Raw genomic sequence first — 27,546 nt, forward strand, 5'->3', positions numbered from 1 at the left:
TGAAAGAAAAACTTTGCGCAGTGCCCATTCATTCCGCCCCGCGACGTGTGAGCAAATGAGGCCGAGGCTTTGGCTTTGGGTCCTGCGGGCGGATTCCGAAGGGCGCCTTCGTTCCCTCTCTCTCGCACTCACGGGGCGGCCCGTAAGGGTGCGAGAGAGACAGAGCGAGGAAAGCACCACCCGGATTCAAGCTTCTAATAACGCGGCGCTGAGAACAAGCGCAAACTCACATGTCCCTCAAGGACCGCCAGGGAACCGCACCGCCCCTCCCCCGCCAAGGAGGACTTACAGTGGCACGCTCCGCAGCCACCCGAAGCCTCACCTGCGGGAAAAAACGGAAGCACGTTAATAACCAAGCGTTTTGCGCCGCTTACCAGCAGGCTCACTCCGAGCCGAGAGTCGTTCTCGTCGCGCTATCTCTCTCGCACTCACGGGTCGCGCCGCGCAGGTGCGAGAGAGACATCCGAGCGACGGAGGTGACTCTCGGCATCGGGCTGCTGGCGCAATGACAAACTACTTTAGTGAGAATGGCTCGTTAAGAGCAACAACGACACGGTAAATTAGTATCGCACTTCCGGATTGGGAAAGTCCGGTGTGCATGAGCGTTGTCCACCCGAGAGGTAGTTAGAGCCGTGGTGCGCCTCTCGCCGAGACAAGCAATCTGCCATGAGAATCTGGCGGGGTGGGGCGGGGCGGGGCGGGGCGGGGCGGGGCGGGGCCGGCGCCTCCCATGTGTGATTCTTCCTGGCGCACCGGCTGGAACTAACAATAGCGGGTACCGCTTTGCTTTCCCGAACCGGCGGAGCACTAAATTCGCCGCTCCGTTTCGGGGGTCGCGCCGGTCGTCGCTCTGTCTCTCTCGCACTCACGGGGCGCTCCGTACGGGTGCGAGAGAGACAGAGCGAGGCGAGTTGGAGGCGGGAAGCATTCCGGTAAGGTGGAGCCACGCGTGGAATGGAAACAGAGGGCCGAGTGTGATGGATTATAGGGTACAGTGCACCAGATAGGGAACAGTTCAGAATTTTTGCAGTGGAGAACCCACGTTAAAATAGGATGCATCAAAACAAACCATGTTCTTCGTCAGGTCTCAACTAGTAGCTCCGACAGGGTTTAAAAGTTTGGTTATCAGAGGACCTGCGACGGCCGCTCTGAGAAGACCGAGCCCTTTGGTTTGACAAATGTGGACAAGGCCCGGCAAGTGATCCACGCGGAAAACGAGGAAGGAGAGCCGAAGAGGCAGCAGCGCGCAGCAGCGGCCGTGCTGATAGGTAAAACGGGTAGCCACACTGTATGTAGCTCGAACGGTAGCGGCTCGCTTTGCGCCTGTCTTGCGCCGGGCCTTTACGACCCACAAATAGCCGTAGTAAAAGGAGCGGGGAGGTCGGCTGGGCTGCAGGTCGACCCGGAGGAAAAGGGGGGGGGGGGGGGGGGGGGGGGTGGCATCCGAACACACGGTGAGACAGTGAGAGGGAGGAGAGGGGGAGAGAGAGAGAGAGAGAGAGAGAGAGAGAGAGAGAGAGAGAGAGGAGAGAGAGAGAGAGAGAGAGAGACCGCAACTCACGGCCGTGCGCCCGGCTGCCTACCTCCTCAATCCTATCTCGCTCTTCCCAGAAGGCGAGACGCTAAACGCAGTGATGTGTCATTTAAATATAATGCGAGCAGTGGCGCAGGCGCAGCCGAACGAGATCCGAGTTATCCCTCCCGAAGTTATTCGGAGGCAAGTCGACAGCTTTGCGACGCTTTTGCGACGCTTAGCAACGCTTTGCGACGCGTTGCGCGCGCGGCCCGTGTATCGGTACATTTCAATACATTTTATGCTTTTTGGCCGAGGCGGGTCGTTCACTTAGCGAGCCGACGTCGGCTGGCGCGCCTCCGCGTCCAAACCGATAGCGCTGGCATGGCGCAGCCATAGCAGTCGTGTGGCGTCGGCGTGGCATAGTCGTGGCATGGCCGGCATGGCCGAGGCATGGCCCAGCAGAGCACCTTAGACAGCCGCTAAATTGCGTCCGCGGCGCTGTGACTTGCAGTTCGCGGGTTCGAGTACCGCCAAATGCATTACACATCCAAAAAAAAATTGTTAATTTTGTTGGTTTGCTTAATTTTTGAAAATTTTCTTTGAAGTTCTTTCTGTCCAATTTTATTTTGTAAAGGTTTTTGTTATTTTTGTTTAAGGTTCTTCTTTGTTTAACTTATTTATTTTTAGATTAAGCTTTTTTTCAGTTTGAAAACTCGGCATTGCGTGGGCGGCGGGCTCTCCTCCGGGTTTCGAGGTGCGACTGTTTGATGAGCCAGTCCCTCGTGTAATGGGCGGTAATTGCAGGTTGGCCGTGATAGATGGATGGATAGATGGGTGGCTTGATGGATGGAAGTGGCGACGGCAATTGAATCGTTCGATGCCTTATCGTAATCATATTCACAATGCGATGAGCGGACGACCCTCCCTCGCGTACAGCGAGCGGACGTTGCGAGTTCATAACCCCGACAGACGGGCAACTCTGGAGGAGACTCTTCTTCAGAACCGCTCCACAGTGGGCCAGAAGACCGGTGGAGGCGGTCAAAACTCTAGGCGCGTTTTGAGCTCCAGAGTCGCTAAACGGGACTCGAACCGAACGTGTGACCCCACCAATGGATTCCTCGTTGGGAGAGCAATCCATTGGTGGGGTCACACGCTCGGTTTGAGTCCCATTTAGAGACCCTGGGGCTCACAACGCGTCTAGAGTTTTGACCGCCTCCACCGGTCTTCTGGCCCACTGTGCGCTCGTAGCTTCAACACGGAGACGCGCAGGAAGCCGTACTTTGGGATACTTTGCCCCTCTATTTGCACAAAAAGTGCCACATTGCCCCCAAAGGTCTGGATCCGCCACTGAACAGCGACCGCGCTGTCTTCCGGTGAGGTGTGACGGATTCGGCCGCACCGCCGCCCCCACTCCACCGGACAATGTCGAAATCGACAAAGGCTTGAAAGGATTGACGACATCCGGACGCAATGAAGCCATCATCTCATCAACCGACCTGTGACTCCACTGTGACTCCGAGCGACCGGGTACCGCAACGCGCGCGCCCGGCAAGAAAAGGAGCGGGGAAAAAAAGGAATCCAACTTCCATCGCCGCGGTAGTCGAACCCGCGGACCCGGCGTCGCCAGGTGGACCGTACAGAAATCCCACCGATATTTTAACTGGCGGAATTCTGTTTGTCGGATTGGCCGGCTCTCGTCGTTTTTCGGGGCCGTCACCGCCGCCCCTTCGGGTCCTTCGCATCCTCGGGGTCCTTCGGGTCCTTCGGGATCGCGGAATACGTGCGAGAAGCAGGCGTGCCTGTGGCGTGCCTGTGGCGTGCCAGTGGCGTGCCGCGCATTCCTCTTCACGGCACGGATATTTGGGAAGATGTCTCAATCGAAGAGTGATTTGCGGCCCCGCCCAGCTATTTGGCAGCCACCTGCCCTTCGGACGCTCGCAGCGCGTTCGCAGCGCGTTCGCAGCGCGACGACGGACGGCGGTGCGAAAAATTATTTTCGGTATTCTTACACACTTGCCTGCCCCCATCGTTGTCTCCATCACCACCAGCAGATAAATCAGCGTCCCCAGAAATGAACAAACACGAACCGAAATTGCACAACGGTCGACGAGTGAATCACTAGTGTACTCGTGTGTACAAATTTGCCGGTACTCAGTGTACTCACAAGTTTAAAAAAGGACTTTGTTTTCAATTTCGGTCACATTTTGAGTTGTTCTTTTTTCCAGTGTGGATCCGAGTGACGGACATGCCGCGCGAAACAAGGCGAGGCAAGCCGCGCCTCGCATCACCACATCCTCCCACGGCGCCGTGCACCAAACGGCAGCGCCGTCGCCGTTGGTCTGTCCGCCTGTCCGTCGGCGTGCATCGCCGTCTGTCTGTCTGCCTGTCTGTCTGTCTGTCTGTCTGCCTGTCTGTCTGTCTGTCTGTCTGCCTGCCTGTCTGTCTGTCTGTCTGTCTGCCTGTCTGTCTGTCTGTCTGTCTGTCTGTCTGTCTGTCTGCCTGTCTGTCTGTCTGTCTGCCTGTCTGTCTGTCTGTCTGTCTGCCTGCCTGTCTGTCTGTCTGTCTGCCTGTCTGTCTGTCTGTCTGTCTGTCTGTCTGTCTGTCTGTCTGTCCATCCGTCCGCCCGACTCGTCTTAATTTCCACCCTATCGGCTCGCGGGATTCTACACTTCTCCGCGCCGCCGGTGCCATTCCGCGCTGCACATTAAAATTCGCAACACCGAGGGATTTATCAAGATGATGAAAATTGGACACGGACCCATCAAGCCATGGCTCGGACGGAACATCCACACATGGGGAGGGGGTCTGCGCCGCGAGCCGTGTCTAACGTCATAAATCTCGTCTTCGCTGTCCACCCAATCGCTGTTTCTGTCCATTCTTCAGGAAACACAGCGTGTTGGCGGCCGGCCGAACTCATTTCACGCGAAGCTTCGCTGGCAGACCACAGTGGGCCAGAAGACCGGTGGAGGCAGTCGAAATCCCGGACGCGTTTTGAGCTCCAGAGTCGCTAAATGGGACTCGAACCGAACGTGTGACCCCACCAATGGATTGCTTTCCAAACGAGGAATCCATTGGTGGGGTCACACATTCAGTTCGAGTCCCATTTAGCGACTCTGGAGCTCAGAACGCGTCTAGAGTTTTGGCCGGCTCCACCGGTCTTCTGGCCCACTGTGCGGACGGTGACGGTGGCCATTTTTGCGCACACCCGTCCCTCTGGCGCGTGTGAAAAGGCGTGAAGATACGCAGTGGCGGATCCAGAGGGACCTGCGGAGGGGTGAGGGGGGGGCGAAGTAGCCCCAGAGTGTTGCTGTTTGCCTATCTCTCAGCCAGCTACCCTCGAAGTCAGTAGGGCAATTCTCTCCCCCCCCCCTCTCTCTCTCTCTCTCTCTCTCCCTCTCTCTCCCTCTCTCTCTCTCTCTCCACACACACATCGGTCCGAAAAGGAAAGACGCGGGAGACTTGAAAGCCCGTGTGGTGCGAGAGAGCTGCGCGACTGCCAGGGTTGCCTACGCAGCGGGGGCAGCCTGGTGGTGCCGTCACGGGCTTCGGTCAGACCTTCCTCACGTAGCCCTCACGTGGCCCAGAAGACCGGTGGAGGCGTCCAAAAGTCTAGACGCGTTTTGAGCTCCAGAGTCGCTATAAACAGGACTCGAACCAAACGTGCGTGACCCCACCAATGGATTCCTCTTTCGGAGAGCAATCCATTGGTGGGGTCACACGTTTGGTTCGGGGCCCATTTAGTGAATCTGGAGCTCAAAACGCGTCTGAAGTTTTGGACACCTCCACTTTGCCACACCCGCAGGGACCTTCTGGCGCACTGGTGGTCGGCTGACTTTTGCAGAGTACCAAGTACGCCACTGCTATTTGGACGATACGTGGAATCGAAATAAAGGTAGAGTACGGCCCCGCCTCTCTCTCTCTCTCTCTCTCTCTCTCTTCCACCCGCACGCTCCGCCGCCCTCTCTCTCTCCCTCCTTCCCTCTCTCTCGCTCGCCTTGTTTAATGCATACGGCGACCAGTGAGAGACATCAGAATGGGCCCAGGGGGACAGCGACCATACAAATACTCTCGAGACAAAAGACCAAAAAAAAATAATCATTTTATATAAATATCCCGAACGCGTTAGCGCACGCCTCCGTGGGGCGAGGGGCGGGGGAGCGTGTTAGGAAGATGGATATTAGCAGAGTGACAGAGAAAGGAGAGACTGGCTCTCTGGGCTGGAGAGAGAATCGGGACACTTCGCGGGCAACAGAAGTCACTCGCTTGCGTCAACATTTGTCACGCTTTTCGATCGTATACTCTTTCCATGGCACTTCGTTCATGTTCTGTGACTTGTCAACTGTTTTCCGGGATTTAACTGTTTATTTTTATCAACGCAGCAAAGGTCAAACAAGCTAAATTTCAACCTCGAAACTAGACGCAGGCTCAGCTGTTTCGATGTTCAGGAGCCTGAAACTGGGGATCCGGCGGGTCGTAGGAGGACGAGATGGACCGCAAAGAAGAAGGGAGGAAGAGGAGAGGGGAGAGAGGGGAGAGGGGGAGAGGGGGGAGAGGGGGGGGGGAGAGAAAAAGAGAGAGAGAGAGAGAGAGAGAGAGAGAGAGAGAGAGAGAGAGAGAGAAACGCACCGTCCCTTTAGAGCGAATCTTTCTTTCCGAGAAATATGCCGCACAATGAGGCGAGCATTGCGCATGCACGATAGAAAAGAAGGAAAAAGAAAGTGTCAACACGATGCATGCTGCCCCCTCCTCAGGGGGAGAGGGGGAAGGGGAGGGGGGGGACTGCTTTGCGGGCCAGTAGCAGTAAGGCCCCGAGTCTCATTGCGCGCTTGGGAGGAAAATCCCTTTGCAGCGTGCACTAGTTTTGCGTACCAGCGCAGGACACACAGCACTCTGCCAGGCGAAAATAGAGGACATCCTGGAGGACATCCTGGAGGACATCGTGGAGGACATCGTGGAGGACATCGTTGAGGACATCGTTGAGGACATCCTGGAGGACATCGTGGAGGACATCGTGGAGGACATCCTGGAGGACATCCCGGAGAACGTCCTGGAAATTTGTAGTGTGCAGACAGTTATCAGCGCCTTCCTGATTGTTCGAACGGTCCCCGATGAACGAAAAGCCGACGACGAGAGAAAGGACCACAGACGCAGAGGTGGAGCCACACCATAAGGAGTGGCACGAGGCGGCAACACTGCTCGAGCTTCGAGCTCCAAGCTTCAAGCTCCGAGCTAGGGCCATGCCATATCGGATCGGGCGACTGGCCCGAGACACGGAATCGAGGCACCATCCTGCGTTTTTATTCTGCCCACGTGAAATTCGTGTGTGTGTGTGTGTGTGTGTGTGTGTGTTGTCCATCCACACCCACACCACTATCCGATCCGCACACTAATGTAATCCTTTCATTAAAAATAATTTACGAGACGAGAACGGCCCGCGGACCACACCCATCTCCGGGCCCGGACGCCGCGGACGTCTGTCCATCGATCTCAGAGGGAAACTTTCAATCTGGGACACGACCGAACTCTCCCAAAAAAAATAAAAGTCAAAAATCGAAGAGTTGACAGTGGCGCCGCGCGGCATCCCCACGACGACACGGCGCCTTTTTATGGAGGATGGCACCGCATTATCGCGAGGCGGGAGTGAAATAGACGCAGTAGTTCCTAATTGGGCGTAATTTGAATTTACGAGTGGCGTTACCGAGGTGCGTATTAAAAGACAAAAGAGCGGCGTAAATCGTGCAAAAGCGCGCGGCGGCGAGCGGCGGCAGCCGGCAGCTTTTAACGAGTGAGTGACTGTGACTTACTGAAGCCCAGAGAAAGCCGACGGCGTGTAAATGATTTCGGGAGGTACAAACGAGGCATGGGACGTTAATGAGAGGCCCGACAACCGCCGACAACCGACCGGCTTCGTTACCGTACCGCCAACTCTAGAAACAAAAGCGGTGCTGGGATTCGAACCCGCGGCCCGAGCGCGCGCCGCTGACGCCGCCGCCGCCGCCCGGATGTATAAACATGAGTGAAGGATCAAACCTGGGGCATTGTGAGGAACCCCGAAAGTTTAATTTACTGTCCTTCTTCATCTCATATCCCTCTTTCCTTCCTCCACCTGCCCTCCGCGCCAGTGCCGCGCAGTGCCCTGGCGGTGCCCCGCCCCCGCCGCCTATGATTTATTTGCTATTTTCCCGGCATTCCGACGCCCGTCGCTCCCTCACTCCACCTGCCCACTGTCCAGCGACCACCGGGCCGGCGGCCGGGTCGGGGTTCAAACACCGCGCCCCACGCAACAATTTTTTGTTATGTTGTCGCTTTTTTCGAACAGTGTGCCCCGGGTGCCACAGTGTGGGTGCCACGCCCCGACAGACAGTGCGGCGGGCAGACTGATGCCTGCCACCGATTGGCCGTCTGACGGTCTCGCTATGGGCTGCCATGCTTACCCGGCAAAGAACACGCCAGACACTATAAATGTGATGAACAATTTTAGACAAGACGTGCAAGCAAAGAGGTTATCTTGGAAAAAAATAGCCAAAGTTCTCTCTGTCTCTCATTCTCTGTCTGTCTGTCTGTCTGTCTGTCTGTCTGTCTGTCTGTCTGTCTGTCTGTCTCTCTCTCTTAGGACGGCATAGGCTGACCTCTCTGCACCCCATCGCCAGTCTTCGACAGTCTTCCGACTGCGGCCACCTTTTATTTGGCATTATGACGGGTAATTGCGGCTTTTAAGGAGGTAATACCTCAATTACGTCGCCGAGCACGCCGCCAGGTAACCACTACCTGCGTCCAGCGAACGCCTCACCACCACACTGCAGTGGGCCGGCCCGGCCCCATACGGCGCCAAAACCAACATGTCCAAAAATGGACGAGTGATTGGAACGGATTCAATTTAATTTTCTGGGGTATCTTTGCTTTGCGACAGCGTCTAGTTGTCACGACATTGTCACGACATTTTCACGACAATTTACCCCAGGCTGCTCGAAGTTGCATTGCATGATGGCGGCTTAAAGTTCAGTGGTCGAAGCCAAATTTTTTTTTAGCTTGACCCGTTTTTATTTATTTATTATTTTTACTTTTTGCTGAGTGGGGTCACCTAGGCCCCGCGGTACACAAGGTGTCATCAGCAGCAGCCCCGCCCCGCCCCCTCCGCGACTCCGGCGCGCCGCCCCTGGCCGCCCCTGGCCTCACTGCCTGTGACAATCAGCGGCCACAAATCAGGGTCCGGACGATAACGCGCATAACTAAGGCGAGTTTGGGTTGGCCTTCGACCAAGGGGGCGGGCCGGCGTGGCCGGGCGTGGCGTGGCGTGGCGTGGCGGGGTGCGCGCAGCTCCGCGGGCGCCCTCTGGAGCTGGAAAAACAGAGCACAACTCTAGGCGGCCCTGGACCCGCACCTGGCCGATGTCCTGATTGGCTGCACCGACAGGTACACTGCAGGTACCGGGTACGCGCCGTCGGCTTTATGACGCCATCATGACGTCATAAATTTGATACGGAATCTCGCTCCGAGAACGCAGTGGACGCACCAGCCTTCCTACCGACCTCTGCGCCCGGCCGGAGGGGGGGGGGGGGGGGGGGGGGGCTGTTACTGGACTGGACGCGCAACGGCCTGCAGCTCATGACCATCAGAATTATTTCAGCGGGCATACCGCACGGGGCTTGTTCGAAACATACCAGTGGGGTGCGAGATCAAGAAGGGAGCCGTTTGGGGAGAAATCCGGGACCCATATCTCCAAACCGTTGCCCTAACCCGCAATGGAAAGAAATTTACTACGTACCGCCAAATCCATGCATAATCCGTCAAAGTCCCCCCACTTTTTTGTCACAAAAATGATTCACTCCTTCTGTGAGCAATCCGCATTTACGACAGCGATCACGCACGGCGAGCGGCCAAAAAACGTGCATTCACACAGCGAGCCATCGAAATAATGAATATTACCGCTATGACAAGGGCGTAATGATGTCCGGACTGTCAGCCCAGGCACAATCGGATCACGGAGTGCCAACCTCTCTCTCTCTCTCTCTCTCTCTCTCTCTCTCTCTCTCTCTCTCTCTCTCTCTCTCTCTCTCTCTCTCTCTCTCTCTCTCCACCCCACCCCACCGCAATTCGCAGTGATGCCAACATATCACTAGCCGTCACTCCGACATTCCTTTTTCACCCCCATTTTATTCGTTTTTTTACGACAGGCACACGATAATCCCCTGACGCGCCCTCATTTCTATCAAATTTGTCGCCCCGCCCCACCCCGCCACGCGAGCAGGTCCGGAACTTGGGCCCCGTGTGATTGAGGGGCCGTCCGTAAATCACAGCAGCCACTAGATTGAGTCCCTTGTCTCATGCGGGAGCATAGTCGAAGACGTAAAGGCGCCGATTCTGAATCGCGAATCCGGCGTTCGACTCCCGGTCGGGCCAGCTGGCATTTTTCATTTTTCCACCTTTTTCGCGCTCTGCGTGAATCCGTGCCGCTCGTTCGCTCTGGGTGACTGAAAAGCTTCGGACAATATCGGCAATCGCGCGGGGCGACAGTGCGGCGGCAAGTCCTTCTCTCTCGCACCGGTCCGGGACCTCCCACGAGTGCGAGAGAGATGGGGGCGGGGGCACCCGCGGATTCGGCCCGCCACCCACCGGCGTCGTGCGACGCGACGGTGCGACCGGGGCGGGCCACAGTGGGCCAGAAGACCGGAGGCGGACAAAACTCTAGACGCGTTTTGAGCTGCAGAGTCGCTAAATGGGACTCGATCCGAACGTGTGACCCCACCAATGGATTCCTCGTTCGGAGAGCAATCCATTGGTGGGGGTCACACGTTCCGTTCGACCACTGTTTGGCGACTCTGAAGCTCAAAACGCGTCTAGAATTTTGTCCACCTCCACCGGTCTTCTGGCCCACTGTGCGGGGCGGCGCGGGGACCGGCAGGCCACTGGCACACCAGCAGGCGGGACGGGTCCAAACACGCATTAGTAACCGTCAGCCGACCGACTTTCTCCCGCCAAATTAATCGCCGTTTGACTGCAGGCCGTTCTGTCTCTCTCGCACTCATGGAGCGTCCCGTGGGGGTGCGAGAGAGACGGGGCATCAGCCTGCCGGGCGAACTGCACGAACTGCACCTCGGCGATGAGAGCATGAGAGGTGTGTCCCCAGCACCTGCCTGCCGAGAGTCTCTCTCGCACTCGCAGGGCGTTCCGTACATGCGCGAGAGAGACAGAGCGACCAATCACAGTCCGAATCAGTCAGCAGGCAGCATCGTGACCCCTGTGAGGGTCACGGACCCTCTGCAGGCTGCTTCCGGGCGCGTCGCTCCGTCTCTCTCGCACTCACGGGGCGCGCCGTAGGGGTGCGAGAGAGACAGCGGCGGGGCACAGCGAGCATGGGCAGGTACCGCAGGGCCACAGTCGACAGCACTGTGAAGACGAGACAGCGCCCGCACCCCGAGGGTGGCCAGGAACAGTGGGCCAGAAGACCGGTGGAGGCGGACAAAACTCTGGACGCGTTTTGAGCACGCCCCGTGAGTGCGAGAGAGACGAACCGAGATTGGCAGCCACAATGGCGGCCGAAGGGCCGACCACACCGCAAGGCCGCAAGGCCCAGCGTCTCCGAGTCCCATTCCAAGTGTCCAAAGTCCACATCACTGTCGGGGCTCGAGGCTCGAGGCCGCGTGGCGCACTACACTGGCCTGCCAGACGCACCCACACCTCAATTTGCGGGCATTAATCAGAGGTCCATTCAATTTAAACGGGAGTCGCGCCCCGTGGGCCCTTCGAGCTGATTCCTCGACGCGTCGCTCTGTCTCTCTCGCACTCGCGGAGCGTGCCGCACGGGTGGGAGAGAGACAGAGCGCCGTTTGGGAATCGCCTGCGGTAGGCGCTGTGGGCCCCAGCCCTATGCAAACAAGGGCCCAAGTCAATCAGCCGCCTTGGCGGTCGTCAAGCTGCCCGTCGTCATCCTTGCCGTCAAGGACGTCCGCGATGACCCCCAGGTCGACCCTCCCCGTCATGCAATATTCGGCGCGCCGTTTTGTCTCCGCAGACTGCTTCCGAGAGTCGTCTTCGTCGCTCTGTCCCCCTCGCACCTGTACGGGACGCCCCACGAGTGCGAGAGAGACAGAGCGACCATGCAGCCTCGCCCTGGCGGCCCTGGCGCGGCCTCGAACCGCTTGACCGAAGCAAATGGAACGCCAAGACGGAAGGCCGCAGAGATCGGCCCGGCCATCGGATCGCCATCACCGCCAGTTGATGTTGTTGTTATTGTTGCTGTCCATGTTCAACAACAACAACAACAAGAGCGAGGCCGGCGGACTGACCAGCAAACGCTATTTCGATTGCGCGCCGCGCCACTCTTCGCCACGCCGCGCGTCGCCGCGCCGCCAGTGGCCCTACAGTGGGCCGCCACCCACACGCCGGCGAGGCGAAGAGCGCGGCGAGCGCGGCGAGAAGGAGACAAAGTGCGAGAGGGTGGCGGGGCGGCCGGGGCCTCGTCCGGGCGCGGTGCGAGCGAGACGGAGCGACCTGTCAGTCTGCCGGCCTGACAGTCCGTCAGCGGTGCACGGATCGATACCTCGCGACGCGTGGCGGGGTGCGGCGGGGTGCGGCGGGGCGGGGCGGGGTGCGGCGGGGTGCGGCGGGGCGGGGCGGGGTGCGGCGGGGCGGGGTGGCGCAGGAAGGGGTGAGCAAGGTGACGACCGTGACGGACCCGGACGGGCCCCCCGGACAGCGCCGTGGCGGGGCGGGGCGGGGCGGGGTGGGGCGGGGTGGGGCGGGGTGGGGCGGGGTGGGCGGGGTGGGGCGGGGCGGGGCGGGGCGGGGCGGGGGGGGCGGGGTGGGGCGGGGCGGCGGCAAGGAGTCTGGACAGCGGCGCGGCCCGCGGTGCCAGGTGAAGTAGGCCACGCTGTCCAGCAGACTCATTCCGAGAGTCACTTTCGTCTCTCTGTCTCACCCATAGGGGACGCCCCATGAGTGCGAGGGAGACAGAGCGACGCCGACTTGCCTTGCAGTGCAGTACCCGCCGCCCCGCGCAGCGCCGAGCAGTCCGAGGGGCCCGAAGCAGCGCGCGGCGGCACGGCCAAGGCGCGGCCAAACGAGGCAAGAAAGGGGTGAGCTTGCGCTAGCCGGACGGCGCGACTCTATGAGACGGGGAGGGGGAGGGGGCACCAGCCGTCTGGACGCCGAGGGCGGGGGAGGGAGGGGGAGGGAGGGCGCAGGAAGCGGAAAGGGTGCGGGGGCCGACGGCGGAGAGAGAGGGCAGGCCGGGCAGCGACAGAAGAGGGTAGTTGACGGTCCAAGACGGACAGGTCCGCCGCCCTGCTGTCCGGGCGGGGGCGGCGGGGGCGGCCAAGGGACGAGGACTATTGACGCGGCGTCGGGGCACGTCGGGGCGATCGGGTCCGGGGCTGGGCGGGGCGGGGCGGGGGGCGGGGGGGGGGGGGGGGAGGGGGGCAGACGTCCGCGCCGCGTCCGCACCTTTCTCCCTTCATCGCCTTAATTAGCCTCTCGCTTGCAGCCTCGGCGGCCTCAGCTAGCCGGCTGCTCAGACTGATTCCGCGCACGGCGCCTCGTCGCTCTGTCTCTCTCGCACCTACCTCCCTCCCTCCCTCCGGCCTCCGGACGGAACGGACGGAGTGCGAGCGAGCGAGAGACCTCCCAGTCGGCATGATGGAGACGAAATAATCCACGGCATGTCCCATTGATAGTTTGAACCGGTTTGACCACCAGCGCGCTGCACCGCTCGCGCCGCTGCGGCGGGGTGCCGACGGTGCCGACGCTGCCGACGCGTTCGCGGTTCCCTCCTCCGGGGAAGTGGGCTTCTTACAGCTTTACAGACGGGCGTCGCGCATCTCGCCACCTGGGAATTTCGCACCCCGCTGGGTTAAGGTCATACCGACCATATGACCTCAGCTGGGGTGGGGTCATCCGTGAACATCACTGGAAACCTATAAGTGCGTACTCAGTACAATGTGTGTACAGTACTCAGCATGCCAAACCGGTACATACACCGGTCATTTACTGTCTTTCCTGTTTTATTGTGTCTTGTCACGCATTTTTTTACCTTGCCTACTTTTTTACTGCAGTCAAAATACAGTCCACCAGAACCAAGTCAAATTTTTGTATCAACTTTTTTTTTCAAAAAAATAATTAAAGATTATTTTTACTATTTTTTCTTGTACACAGGCGAAATGTCGCTTGCAGTTGTGTCCCTTCTGATTGCGCTCGCCGAGCCCCGATCCGCGCCGCCAGGGCCGCCAGGGCGGTCAACGCCGCGGCACTCGGCGGGACCGATTCCGAGAGTCGTCCTCGTCGCCCTGTCTCCCTCGCACCTATGCGGAGTGCCCCGTGAGAGCGAGAGAGACAGAGCGACGAAAACGACTTTCGGAATCAGTCTGCAGACTTCATTAGTCGCATCCGCGGTAGTCTAATTAGTGTTCAGTTGGCTCGCCTGCCCGCCGCGGCCGCGACACCACGGCGCACTGCCACGGCACTGCCTCGCCGGCCGTCAAAGATAACCCCTAATGATCGCCGTGCCGAGTGTCCTACATTGTAGGTACCCATTTTTGCCTTCGCCAGCGGACTGATTTCGAGAGTCGTTTTCGTCGCTCTGTCTCTCTCGCCCCTGTGCGCGACGCCCCATGAGTGCGAGAGAGACAGGGCGACGAAAGCGACTCTCGGAATCAGTCCGCTGGAGGTAGGTGACAGCGCACAGTGGGCCAGAAGACCGGTGGAGGCGGACAAAACTCTAGACGCGTTTTGAGCTCCACAGTCGCTAAACAGGCCTTGAACCGAACCTGTGACCCCCCCCCCCTCTCCCCCCAATGGATTCCTCGTTCGGAGAGCAATCCATTGGTCACACGTTCGGTTCGAGTCCTGTTTAGCGACTCTGGAGCTCAAAACGCGTCTAGAGTTTCGTCCGCCTCCACCGGTCTTCTGGCCCACTGTGCAGGGGTCCGAAAGTAGAGTCCACTCTGCACCGGCGGCGCGGCGGCCGGACCAGCCGGACCCGGCGGCGCTTCGCGGCGCTGCTGACAGACAAGGGACAGGGGAAGGGTTGGGAGGGGGAGGGGGAGGGGAAGGGGGTGCGAGGGCGGAGGGCGCCTCACCCCCGGCGGCTCGCCACCGAGTCCCCGCCGCCGCCGCCAGAGGGCAGCACGGAGCAGCGGCGCGACGCCGCGCCGGGCACTCGCTCCAGCAGACGAGAGTCGTCGCTCTGTCTCTCTCGCACTCACGGGGCGTGCCGCACAGGTGCGAGAGAGACAGAGCGATCAGCCCTGCATGGCCGTCCAGCGGCACGACCTGCTTCGCCTGCTTCCAAACGTGTCTGTTTTATTTTACAGCATTCGCTCGCTTCGAACGCAAAATTGTTGCGCGCGGAGCGGGTGGAGCGCGGGCCTGGCCGCCTGGCGCCGCGGCGCGCCGCTTGGAAGGCCTCCAAGATTCCCTCGTCCAACGACGCGCGGCCGTCGCAGGCTCGATCGCGTGGCCTGACCTCACGCAACCAACAGCAAAATAAATTGAATGTCACAGTTCGCGAAATCAAATTTGGTAATTGATCTGGTGGACGGACGGAAACCAAAGTGTTGGCCACGCTGGCAGGCTAGTTCCGAGGGCTTTCTTCGCTCTGTCTCTTTCGCACTCGATGGGCGTCCGCAAGGGTGCGAGAGAGACAGAGTACCACACCAACAGTCCTCCGAATCAGCTTGCAGTGGACACGAACAGTCACGTTATTTCGTCAAGCAGCATTTACAGTGAGTGCAACTTGTTTTTGTTGCATTTCTTGCGATCCTCGCCGACCTCAACGTCAACCCAGCTTCGCCAGCTTCGTCACGACAAATTACCGGCGTTGCCTAATTTTCGGCTGACTCTGGCGTAGTTCCACAGAAGTGCACGGCGGGGCGATTGTCTCGGCAAGCCCGCAGGTGAGGCGACGCAACTTTCGATGAGGGATCGAGCATTCATTCAACGGGCATTGTGCTGCTATCTACCTGCCGCCTGCCGCGGCCTAGGCCCACTGTGCGGCGCCCTGTCTCACTCGCACCCGGGCGGAGCGCGCAACGCGTGCGAGAGAGACAGGGCGGCGAAAGCACTGTTCAGAATGGCCTACAGTGCGCCAGGGAGAAGCCACCGAGACGAGGTGCCCGTTCAGGTTCGCCGCGGGAGCGAAACGGCGGAGACGTTTTCGTCGCTCCGTCTCTCTCGCACTCATGGGACGTGCCGCAGAGGTGCAAGGGAGACAGAGCGACGAAAACGACTTTCGGAATCAGTCTGCTGCAGTCCTTGAGGACGCGGTATGGACACCGCCGGCCGCCACACTCCGAAGGCGGCTTTCATCGCTCTGTCTCTCTCGCACTCATAGAGCGTCCGGGAGGGGTGCGAGAGAGACAGAGCGACGTGCATAAAACGGGCAGTAAAACGGCGGCAGCGACCACAGCAGGGCAGCTTATCAGATGGACTCCCACAGGTCCGTCCCAGTAGGTCCAACAGGACACCACGAGGAACCCTCGGGACTTTCCAGGCCCCAAAGCTCCACACAGGTGTCAGCAGGGCCCTACAGGACAGTGGGCCAGAAGACCGGGAGAGGCGGCCAAAGCCCCAGTCCCGGCAGGCAGGTCCTTCCAGAGGGCATAAAAAAGATGGGCAGTCCTGCAATGAGGGTCAAAAGAGTCGGCGGCCACCACACCGGAAGTAGTTACGGCGCCGGAAAGCAGAACCGGTATTGGACGCTTCGCGACGGCGCGGCGGCGCGGCCCGAAGGCGGCATTGTCACACCTGTCACACCGTCGCGGAGGGCCGCCGCCGTGGCCTTGAGCGCCTTGAGCGCGCCGCCAGCGGTTCCAGGTCAGCAGACTCATTCCGAGAGTCGTTTTCGTCGCTGTCCCTCTCGCACCACTCGCACCTGCGCGGATCCACCGAGTTGGCAACCCTATGCTCTCACCATATTTCATCCGCTGGGGCGCGTGCTGCTTGCGGCGCGGCATCGTGGAGTCGCCGGCGAGTGGACACCCTATGACAGTGGGGCGGCACTCACATCCTCGAAGGAGGCCCACCAAAGAACCCGCCGGCACTCGGGTTCAAGTTAGAGGGGCTCCAACTGGCAGCCTTGGCTTGGCTTCACATCCTTGCACTCGACGAGTAGAATCACTGAACACACTGGTTGAATCACCGAACGAACGCGCGGGGTCTTAACAGTGGCAGTGCGCAGACGCTGGAGACACCGGTCGGCGGCGAGGCTGCGGTAGCACACTGTCGGAGAATGGGCGCCACCGCCGTCGTCTGCATCAACACACACTCACACACTACGGTATCTTGGTTCGAATTCGGTGAAAGCAGATTGCACTTGCAGTCGGATGATGTCGTTCTCCGACTCTCGCACACACGCGCGCAAACACAAACACTTGGAGCGCGCCAACACACGCGGCAGACGGTGTAAACAAAACGCGAAGTGAGGTTAGGGTGCCCAGAGCGCGGCTAGCGCGGCGGAGGGGGCTGCGCGAGGCTACGGGACGGGCCGCGGCGGCGCGGCGGAACCAGGGGGACCAGGGGCCGGCGAACGTCAGGCCCGAGCAACAGACTGCGCCTGACTGGCCAACGCCGCCGAGGCTCCCTCCTTGCGGCGGAGCGAGAGAGACGGAGAGACTGCCTCAGCACCGCGGCAGGCAGGCGGCACCGCGCGGCCAGCAGACTCATTCCGAGAGTCGTTTTCGTCGCTCTGCCTCTCTCGCACCTACGCGTGACGCTTCATGAGTGCGAGAGAGACAGAGCGACGGAAACGACTCTCGGAGTCATTCTGCAGGGCGGCCAGCGAGTACGAGTCCCGGGGCCGCTTGGCGCTTCCACCTTGGCGCCTGGGCCCTGCGCTGCCCTGCGCTCCGTCTCTCTCGCACCCACGGGCGCGCGGCACGCCCCATGAGTGCGAGAGAGACGGAGCGACAAGGTAATGCCCGGGACCGAAGCACATATTATGACTTTTAGCACTGTACCCCTAATCTGCTATATGTCAGCTTTTCCTTATGTTGGGGTTGTGGGTTCAGGTGGGTCTCTTCTCAACGGCGGGTCGCCACAGGTCAATGGCTCGCGTACATTTTTCGACCTGTTCAAGACACGCGGCATTCTCATGTTGCCAGATGAAATTTACTTTCCAGGTGAGTCACAGCGTTCCCCGCCGACTCACAATGGGCCAGAAGACCGGTGGAGGCGGTCAAAGTTCCGAAAGCGTTTTGGGCTGCAGATTCGGCAAATGGGACTCGAACCGGACGTGTGACCCCACCTAAGGATTGCTCTCCTGACGAGGAATCCATTAGTGGGGTCACACGTTCGGATCGAGTCCTGGTTAGCGACTTGAAGCTCAAAACGCGTTTATAGTTTTCGGCCGCCTCCACCGGTGACTCTCGGCGTCAGTCTGCTGGCGGTCTTCCCCGACCTACGCCACGCCAACCTGTCGCGGCCGCGGCGGCAAGGTGCCGTGGCGGGGCACTGCTCGGGGTGCAGCGCGGTGCAGCAGCCGGCCGACGGCGTGGTCGCTGCCGGCTGCCCCCACCCCCTGTCGTGACGTCACGCGCTGGGCGGGGCGCCGGTAAGCTCCTCCCACCTACCCCTGTCCCCCTCCCCCCTCCGCACGCCGCCACTGCGACGACCTTGAGTTTCGCCATGCCGCCACCAGGCGGCGCCAGCAGTGCCGTTGTAGTATGGTGGACCGAAGACACCGGACCTGTCTCAAGTTGTCCTGTTTTCGTTTCCCTCGCCGACTGGAGCTTCGCATGACGGCGAGGGGTAAGTGGAGATGATTTCTACTCGTGAGCGGCATGCTGCGGGTCTGCGGAAGGTGCCGGGAGGTGGCGGCGGCGCTCTCGGGCTGCGCTTCAAGTCGTTCTGGAGTCCGAGCCAGTGCCAGGACACCGTACTTGTCCAGCCCGCTCCAGAGCGGGACACAGGGTTAGTCCGGGGTTGTTTCGCGCTGACGACTCTGCCGGTCCATGCTTTTCCCCGTGTGTGTTCGTTCGCCGCCGCTTGAGACGACTCGTTGACGAACGGACAGTGCCGCCGCCGCGCTTTGAGGTTAGGTCGCGTCGCCGCCGCCGGCTGGCCGTGGCGCTTGCCTGGGCGGCCGCCAGAGCGCAGCACCGTCCGAGTCGCGCTCGCCGCGGCGCTGTGGCGCCAAACTTCGAACGCGCCGGCGGGACGCCACACAGTGGAGGCGGCCAGAGCGCCAGAGTCGCTACTAAACAGGACTCGAACCGCACGCGTGACCCCACCAATGGATTGCTCTCTGAACGAGGAATCCATTGGTGGGGTCACACGTTCGGTTCGAGTCCCATTTAGCGACTCTGGAGCTCAAAACGCGTCTTGGCCGCCTCACCGGTCCTCTGGCCCACTGTGCGCGGGGCTCTACCGATTTACCCCTCGGCGACGTTATTGCTTTTAAAAACAACAACAAAAGGGACAGAAGCGCGATGACCGCGGGCCCAATTAGGAAAGGACAGCTTCCTCGGAGCAGCTGCGTGCGGGGAACCTGTTCTGCGGCAGGCTGCTGCCGAGCGGCGCTCTGTCTCTCTCGCACCCGCGGGGCCCTGCCGAGCGTTGCGCAGGGGTGCGAGAGAGACAGAGCGCCGTGGGGAAGCAGCCTGCGGGGCCGAAGGACCGAAGGGAGCCGCCCCGCCTTGCGCACGGTGGGCCAGAAGACCGGTGGAGGCGGACAAAACTCTAGACGCGTTTTGAGCTCCAGAGTGGCTAAATGGGACTCGAAGCGAGCGTGTGACCCCACCAATGGACTCCTCGTTCGGAGAGCAATCCATTGGTGGGGTCACACGTTCGATTCGAGTCCCATTTAGCCACTCTGGAGCTCAAAACGCGTCTAGAGTTTTAGCCGCCTCCACCGGTCTTCTGGCCCACTGTGCTTGCGCCCCGCCTTGCGCCCCGCGCCTTATCCGGGGCCGTGATCGACTCTTGGATTAACGTTTTTTGCTGCTTTACCTTTTCCCTAACGAAGATCAACAACAAGAACAATAATAAAAGTGCGCCAACTCTGCATGCTCGGCCGTGGCCCCTTATCCGAGAACCAACACCTGTCCAGCGGTTCGCAACTTTGCCAAAATTATTCATTATAAACTGCGGGAGATGGGCGAGCGTAGCACACATACAAACACACACACACACGCACGTGAATTTGGAGGAGAGAGAGAGAGAGATAGAGGGGCGAGATAGCCCCGCGGCCGGCCCTTCGAAGGGGAGCGAGGGAGAGGGCGCGCGTCTAACCTATTTTAACACCCATTCCATTGATTTATGGTGATCCGTAACAATCGCGCGTACGCAGTGCTGCTACGCATTGCGGTGTGCGTGCGTGCGTCTGTGTGTGTTTGTGTGTGTGTGTGTGTGCGCGCGCGCGCGTGCGTGTGTGAGTGCGCACGCATCGAATTGAAACAACGCGGAGCCATCCATTATGAAAAGAGGTCCCCATTGCGAGTAGATGCGGATCAAAACTCGTCCAGATCCACGCCCTGCGCTGCCACGCTCTGCCACGCTCTGCCAGCACGCAGCCATACGCACCTACGGTGTAGAACCCACGCGGCCGCGGGGACGCGTCGTCGTCGGGGGACTTCGCGATCCGCGGTTCCGAAGAGTCGTCGTTGTCGTCTCTCCGTCTCTGTCGCACTCGTGGGGCGCTCCTTAGAGATCCGAGAGAGACAGAGCGAGAGACGAAACGAGCCTTCGGAAACCGCTCGGTCCGTCCGTCGCACAGTGGGCCAGAAGACCGGCGGGGGCGGCCAAAACTCTAGACGCGTTTTGAGCTCCACAGTCGCTAAATGGGACTCGAACCAAGCGTGTGACCCCACCAGTGGATTGCTTTCCGAACGAGGAATCCATTGGTGGGGTCACACGTTCGGTTCGAGGCCTGTTTGGCGACTCTGGAGCTCAAAGCGCATCTAGAGTTATGGTCGCCTCCGCCGGTCTTCTGGCCCACTGTCCGTCGCGCGGTCTCCGCGGTGCGCAGCCTGTCCCGCGGGACGCATCCGACCCGCGCCGCGCCCGGTCACCAAATTGCGAAAAACAAATAAAACGGGGGAAAATACGTCGACGCGCGTAGCATCGCGGAGCCGAGTAATGTTACATAAAAAGAGACGAAAACGGGAAGGAAAAAAAATCATTTTATGGCTCCGCATGCGTGGGGCTCTATGGCACTCGCCCCTTCACCTCCTTGACGCGTAAAACGGGGGGCGCCCTTCAAGGCCCATCACGCCAATGACTGAAAATGGAACGTTCAACTCTCTGGAACGCCCCTGTACCGTTTTTCCGACAAGGCGGGCCTGCAAAGGGAATGAATGGACGCGCGTGTGTGTGTGTGTGTGTGTGTGTGTGTGTGTGTGTGCAAACTGGCGTGCGTGTGTGCAAGTGTGTGTGCGTGCGTGCTCCGTGGCCGTCCATTGGTCCTGGGAGGCTGCGGGCCGCGCCTGGCCGCGCCCTACGCCCTCCTGATAAAGTGTCGTCTGCGGCAACGGCGGCAACCCCCCCCCCCCTCCCCCCACGCACAGCGCCACGCGGCTCCGCCACGGCTCGGCCGGCCGGCCGGGACTGACCGGTGCTATTTATGCGCGCAGCAGCCGGCCCGCCGCGGCGGACTGATTCCGAGACCGTCGCTCTGTCTCTCTCGCACCCACGGGGCTCTACATGAGGGTGCGAGAGAGACAGAGCGAACCGGCCGGCCCGGCCACTTCCCTGCGCCACGCACTTTTATGCGTGAGGCTTTGTTTGCGCCAATAATTATTCGGAAGGGTGCGACTCAGCCCTCGCGATGCGTACGGCGCCAGCCCCGCCCGCCAGCCCCGCCCGCCAGCCCTGGGCGCCAGCCCCGCCCGGCCGGCCAGGCGGCCAGCCAGGGCTGGCAGCCCCGTTCCTCATCGCCCAGGGTTTTGAATTTTGAGGGGAAATGCGTACACGCATAACGGCCCGGCCCTCTGCTGCCATTTGACCGTTTTTCATATTATTTATACTTCTTTTTTTTCGGGCTCCTCTTTCATTATTTGACACCGGCATTGTACTGTGCGTAGGATGGGATTAATGGACGCGCGTAATGAATGAAAACATAAATAAAATTTAAACAGTGCACCGGCACGTGCAGTGCAGTGCCGCGGTGCGTGGCGCCGCCGGGACGCCGGGATGAGTCAGTCCGAAATCAGGGACGCAGATAACGAACGAGATGAGAGGGAGAGAGAGAGAGAGAGAGAGAGAGAGAGAGAGAGAGAGAGAGAGAGAGAGAGAGAGAGAGAGAGAGAGAGAGAGAGCGCTTGCTTATGGTAGAAGTACATGAAAATATTTTCTAGTAAATGCAACATATTTTGAGCTAATATACGCACTTTAAATGCCCCAAATGGAGTCTTTTGTGATTCTTCTTGTTCTTCACTCAGTCACGACTAGAATGGTCTATCGGGCGGCTGCAACGAAATGCTGGTCAAGTGATGCTGGCCGAGACGAGGACACTGCGAAATCCGGTCGTAATTCGGCGATAATCCCGTGTCGTCGGCTGGAGTGGCCGAGCCGGGCCGAGCAGACGACGGCGGGGGTGTCAAATCTGTTGCCATTGTCACTAATCCCCGCTCCGGCCGCGGCTTAGCCTCCGTCCGCGGCGCCTCCGTGGAGGCCTCCGGGCAGCGGGCCTCCAGCAGACCCATTCCGAGAGTCTCGCTCTGTCTCTCTCGCACTCATGGGGCGTCCCGTGTGGGTGCGAGGGAGACAGAGCGGCGAAAACGACCCTCGGAATCAGTCTGCACGGCGACTGATCGCCGCGCGTCACACAAGACGCATCGGACCTATCGGACGGCCAATTCCAATAACAAGCCAGGACGGTGTGTGACGCCCTGCCGGCAATGCGCCGCAGATCCCCTTTCATTATTGGAGACTGATCGCTCTGCGGGACGCGCCACCGTAAGACAATGTCCTGCGGCCACGGCGGCGGCGGTCCGCAACGTGTTATTGAATGCTGCGACGCACATAGTGGGCCAGAAGCCCGGTGGAGGCGGCCAAAACTCTGTACGCGTTTTGAGCTGCAGAGTCGCTAAATGGGACTTGAACCGAACGTGTGACCCCACCAATGGATTGCTTGAAACTCGGAAATTTAGTCATCAATACTCGTGGCGGGGAGCGCGTCCCGCCCCTTTGACATGCCTTTGCGCGCTTCTCCGCTGCGTCACGCACGAGACACGCGTGCGTGACGGCCTCCACGGCCTCCGCTGCGTTTACGTCTTAATTACCGCGGGCGGAGCCCTGCTCGTCGCTCTGTCTCTGTCGCACTCGTGGGGCTCTCCGTGAGGGTGCGAGAGAGACGGACCGATCTTCTGAATCGCTCGGCTGCTCGCCGTGCCGTGCCACGCCGTGCCACGCCCTGCCTCGCGAACAACGAAAACACGCCGCGGACGCAGATGAGTGAATTTGGCGCGGCATGGCGACGACGCCGAGCAAGACGCAAGACCACCCGGGAGGCGCGGGGGAGGGGGAGGGGAGGGGGCTTTTAATGCACGGGTAGCATCACTGCCTGTCCCTTGGTCTTTTTGTAATTTTTTTTATTTTTCACAAAGGCAACTTGTGGCGAGCGGCAGAACCCGCCGATCACAACGCGAGGCGTGATTCGAGAGTCCCCCTGCCGACTTCCCTTTGCAGGGCCATCTCGTTGATCTGCGCAGTCGTCGCTCTGTCTCTCTCGCACCCACACGGATGCCACACGAGTGTGAGAGAGACAGAGCCCGGAATCAGTCTGCAGGGTGTGCGGCCGACAGTGCCACTCAGCGCGCGGCCCCGCGACAAGAGTCCGTAGAACATCACTCGGCCATTGCGAGTGCCACAGAGTGCGACGGCCTCAGTTTACGGTGCGGCCGGTCGACATTTTCTGCCGCTTTCCTCGCGACTTGCAGTTCGATATTCCGCTCGCTCTGTCTCTCTCGCACCCCTGCGCGACGCCATGGCGACGCCCCGCGAGTGCGAGAGAGACAGCGCGACCGCAGCCTCCCCAATCGGGCTCGTCACCGCGACGCCGTGGCGACGCCGGCCGTACACTGTACACGCTGTTCGCGACACCTTACACGGTCCATTAGTTTATCAGCAGAACTTTATGCGGCGGGAGGCGCAGCCCGGCGCTCTGTCTCTCTCGCACCTCGGCCCTCTCGGCCGGCCGCGCCGTGAGTGCGAGAGAGACAGAGCGACGAGCGGCTGCCGGCCGAAGCGCGAAGGCCGTGAAGCACGCCGTCGAGGCGAGCCGACCTGTCCGCCGGGAGAGTTGCTGGCTGTCCGCGGTACGACCGCCGCGCCCCTTCGCTCTGTCTCTCTCGCACCCGTGGGGCGATCCGCGGGGCGGAGAACGAGAGAGAGAGACCGACGAGGCAAGTGCTCGGGTTCAGACTGCTGCCCCTTTGATTCCATTACGTGCCTTCCCCTTGTCTGCATGTCTGTCTGTCTGTCTGCCTGCCTGTCTGTCTCTCTGCTTGTCCGGCCGTCTATCGACGGCGACAGGTGCGATAGTAATGTCCGCGGCGCGAGCACTTACGCGGGCGGCCGAAACGACATGGCGGTCGCGCGCGAGGCGAGGTCCGCGGATTCCTAAGTGGTCCTGGCTGCCTGGCGCACGGGCCAGAAGACCGGAGGAGGCGGCCAAAACTCTAGTTGCGTTTTGAGCTCCAGAGTCGCTAAACAGGCCTCAAACCGAACGCAATAGATTGCTCGTTCGGAGAGCAGTCCATTGGTGGGGTCACTCGTTCGACTCGAGTCCTATTCAGCGACTCTGGAGCTCAAAACACGTCCAGAGTTTTGGCCGCCTCCACCGGTCTTCTGGCCCACTGCGTACCTGCGTGGCGGTCTCTGGCGAGGTGTTGGGCGAACGGCAGCCGCGCCGCCCGGCGCGATGCAGAGCGGTGCAGCAGACCGATTCCGAGAGTCGATTTGGTCGTCCTGTCTTTCCCGCACTCGCGGGGCGTCCCCTGTAGGTGCGACTGAGGCAGCGCGACGAAAGCGACTCTCGGAATCGGTCTGCGGAGCGCGGAGCGGCGCGGTGCGGAGCGGTGCGGAGCGCCCCAGAGAGGGCGGTATTTATGACGCCCATGTTAATGAGTGCATCGGCGGCATTCTGTGGATCGCGTGACCCCCGGCCGTTAATAACCCCCCTCCCCTTCCCCCCGCGGCCAGGCCGGCGCGCCGTAGATCGCGGGCCCCGCCGCCGACGCCCTGGCCGCCCCGCGCATCTCGAGGTTTACGCGCGCTGCTGCCGCCACCGCGCCGCGTCGCCGCGTCTCGTCGCGTTTTCCAGATACCGTCCATTTCCCTTGGCGGGCTCCTGATTAGAAGTGAATCGTTATCTTTGATTTTTCGTCTGGCGCGCTCGGTGCGCGGAACCGGTTCGCCCGGCGACCCCGGGCAGCCGGCTACCCCGCCTGGCCTCCCGACGGCCACCGCGGCCGCGCGTTCGCGATTTCGACCGTTTCTCGCGCTTGTTTTTCGGCGTTTCGGAGGAAATAAAAATAGCTGGATTTGAACCCCCGGATTTCATGCGTTCTGATCTGCCTCTAGGATGGCGCTGTCGCCGCCGCAGCTCGCTCACGACGGCCAGGACGGCGAGGAGCAGGACACGCACTTCTGCCTGCGCTGCCGCCGCACCATCGAGGGCCTCGACGAGTACGTGCAGCACCGCCAGACGGCCTGCGCGCCCCTCACCGCCAAGGCGGCCCCGCCGGCGGCCGAGCACCGCGACGACGACCACGCCCTGAAGGCGGACGACTTCTTCTCGCAGCTGGAGCTGCGGAGCAGCGCCAAGACGACCGCCGTGCGCGACGTGGAACCGCCGCCGCCGCCACTGGCCCCCACGGCCGCCGTCGTCCCCGCCACCAAGCCCAGCGGCATGCTGACCCGCAGCAAAAGCTCCGGCCGAGGGTCGCGGCGCTCCGTCCTGGAGAGGTCACCGCGCGGGCGCAAGGCGCGCCGCCAGGACGACGACGGCGAGGCCGAGGAGGACGCCGACGGCTGGCGGTTCCCGCCGCGGACGCACACGGGCGGCAAGTGGCGGCCGCAGACGCCGCGCCTCGACGACGAGGTGCTCTCGACGACGCCGCCGCCGGACGCTGGCGGCAAATGGGGCCCGCCGCGGACCCACACGGGCGGCAAGTGGACGCCGCAGACGCCGAGCGACGTCCCCGACGACGACAAGGAGGTGCTCCTGACCGACGCGGCGCCGCCGCCGCCGAACGCGGGCGGCAAGTGGGGGCCGCCGCCCACGCACACGGGGGGCAAGTGGACGCCGCGCGCCGAGCCCGGCGAGGACGAGCACTGCGACGAGCAGGACTTCCCCCCGCCCGGCCACACCCGGGGCAAGTGGGCGCCGGGCATGGCCAACAAGGTCCGTGCCCTGCTCGAGCCCTCCGCGCCCGCCGCGGTGCGCAAATCGGGCAGCACGGTAAGGTTCACGTTCAAAGTCAAATTAGGGGTGCCAGTGCATGCTGCAACTGTATGTGCTCCTACACACTGTTCACGCAGGTCCAGTACTGGTGCGGGTCCTGCAACCGGCGCCTGGCCAGCAGCAAGATGTACGAGCGCCACCTGCAGTCCGAGCTGCACTCCCGACGCACCCTCCCGGAGCGCCAGCTCGACATGCGCCCAGGCCGCCCAGGCGACATGCGCCCAGGCGACGGTCCGGAGCGGCCGGGCTTCGGCCTCGGCGCCGGAGACGCCGCGGCCCCGGCGACGCCAGGACGCCGTCAGGGCCGCCGCCGAGGACACCGCCAGGGGCTGGAGCGGTGCTCGGTGTGCCGCGCGCGCGTGCAGCGCCACCAGGTGGGCAAGCACCTCGTGTCGCACTTCCACTGGCGCAGCACGCGCAGCACGGCCGTGGGCTCCGCGGCGGCCGCCCTCATCCTGGACAACATCGAGGCCGTGGTGCGCCAGTCGCCCTTCCAGTGCGGCCTCTGCAAGTTCTACTGCAACTCGTCCGAGGCCTTCCGCCAGCACTGGGCCTCGGCCTCGCACCGCCTCAAGGACGAGCAGGCCGCCGCCGCGGACGGCCAGTACTGGTGCTCGCCGTGCGAGGTGGGCGCCGAGTCGTCGCTCGACATGGAGGCCCACCTGTGGGGGGAGGAGCACCGCGAGGTGGAGGCCGCCGTCAACAGGAGCGTGGCCGTGGTCGTGTCCCGCAGGACGGCGCTGCGCTGCAAGGCGGCGGGGTAGGTTGAGTGCACTGGCAAAACAAAGAAACAACATTTACGCCCCTGTGGCATAATTTTTTTTGGAAATGCGTGTTGCAGGTGTCCCGCCGCGTTCCGGTACAACGCGCAGCTCGGCCGCCACGAGAGGCAGTCCGGGCACCGCGGTCCCGGGGCGCTGCCGGGGCTGCCGTCGTCCTCCACGCCCTGCGCGTCCACGGCCGGCGACCGCTACCAGTGCCGGTACCGGTGCAAGGGCTGCGGCGCCCTGCGTCGGTCGCGCCTCGCGCTGCAGAAGCACATGCTCAAGTGCACCAGCCAGGTGGGTGGCAGGCTGAAAGCTCTCCGTGTCATGTACTGACGTGAAGGTAAACTGGGATTCGACTCGGTTGCAGACGGAGGGCAACTACTACTGCGGCGTCTGCTCTCTCAACTTCCCGACGGCGGCCTCGGCGGCTCAGCACCGCCTGGGCCAAGCGCACCGCGACGCGGTCCGGGACCGCCGGCTGGGCAGGGCCGGCAGGGCCACGGCGTCGGGGCGGCCGCTCCGCCGGTGCCCGCACTGCCGCGAGCAGTGTCGCGGCCTCGCGGCGCTGCGGCTCCACTTGGACGACAAGCACCCCGACAGGAAGCACCGGTGCGCGCTGTGCGGCCTGGCCTTCACGCTGCCGCAGGAGGTGTCTCGGCACCACCGCGACGTCCACGCCGCCGCACTGGCCGCCACGCCGAGCGGCGACGCCGCCACGGGCGCCGCGCTGCTGCTGCCGGCCGTGGGCGAGCAGCCCCCCTTCAGCTGCCGGACCTGCTTGTTCGTGACGGACTCCAGGGCCGAGCTGGTGTTCCACGGCGTGCTGCACGGGCCGCCCGAGCTCGTCGCGCAGCCGGGCCACGGTA

The 27,546-nt window shown here is 61.5% G+C and overlaps 1 protein-coding gene across 1 annotated transcript in view; it reads left to right on the plus strand.

Annotated features, from left to right (window-relative positions):
* Positions 1 to 27,546, plus strand: part of LOC117644755 — a 103,768-nt gene that overhangs the window by 71,247 nt on the left and 4,975 nt on the right. The window contains exons 3-8 of the mRNA XM_034384370.1: positions 6,366 to 6,608; positions 25,071 to 25,151; positions 25,470 to 25,910; positions 25,991 to 26,673; positions 26,755 to 27,001; positions 27,054 to 27,537. Of these exons, the coding sequence (XP_034240261.1) occupies positions 6,366 to 6,608; positions 25,071 to 25,151; positions 25,470 to 25,910; positions 25,991 to 26,673; positions 26,755 to 27,001; positions 27,054 to 27,537 (2,179 nt within the window). The remainder of the gene's footprint in view (positions 1 to 6,365; positions 6,609 to 25,070; positions 25,152 to 25,469; positions 25,911 to 25,990; positions 26,674 to 26,754; positions 27,002 to 27,053; positions 27,538 to 27,546) is intronic.

Source organism: Thrips palmi, unplaced genomic scaffold (genome assembly GCF_012932325.1).
Source record: "Thrips palmi isolate BJ-2018 unplaced genomic scaffold, TpBJ-2018v1 HiC_scaffold_18, whole genome shotgun sequence".
Classification (NCBI taxonomy): domain Eukaryota; kingdom Metazoa; phylum Arthropoda; class Insecta; order Thysanoptera; family Thripidae; genus Thrips; species Thrips palmi.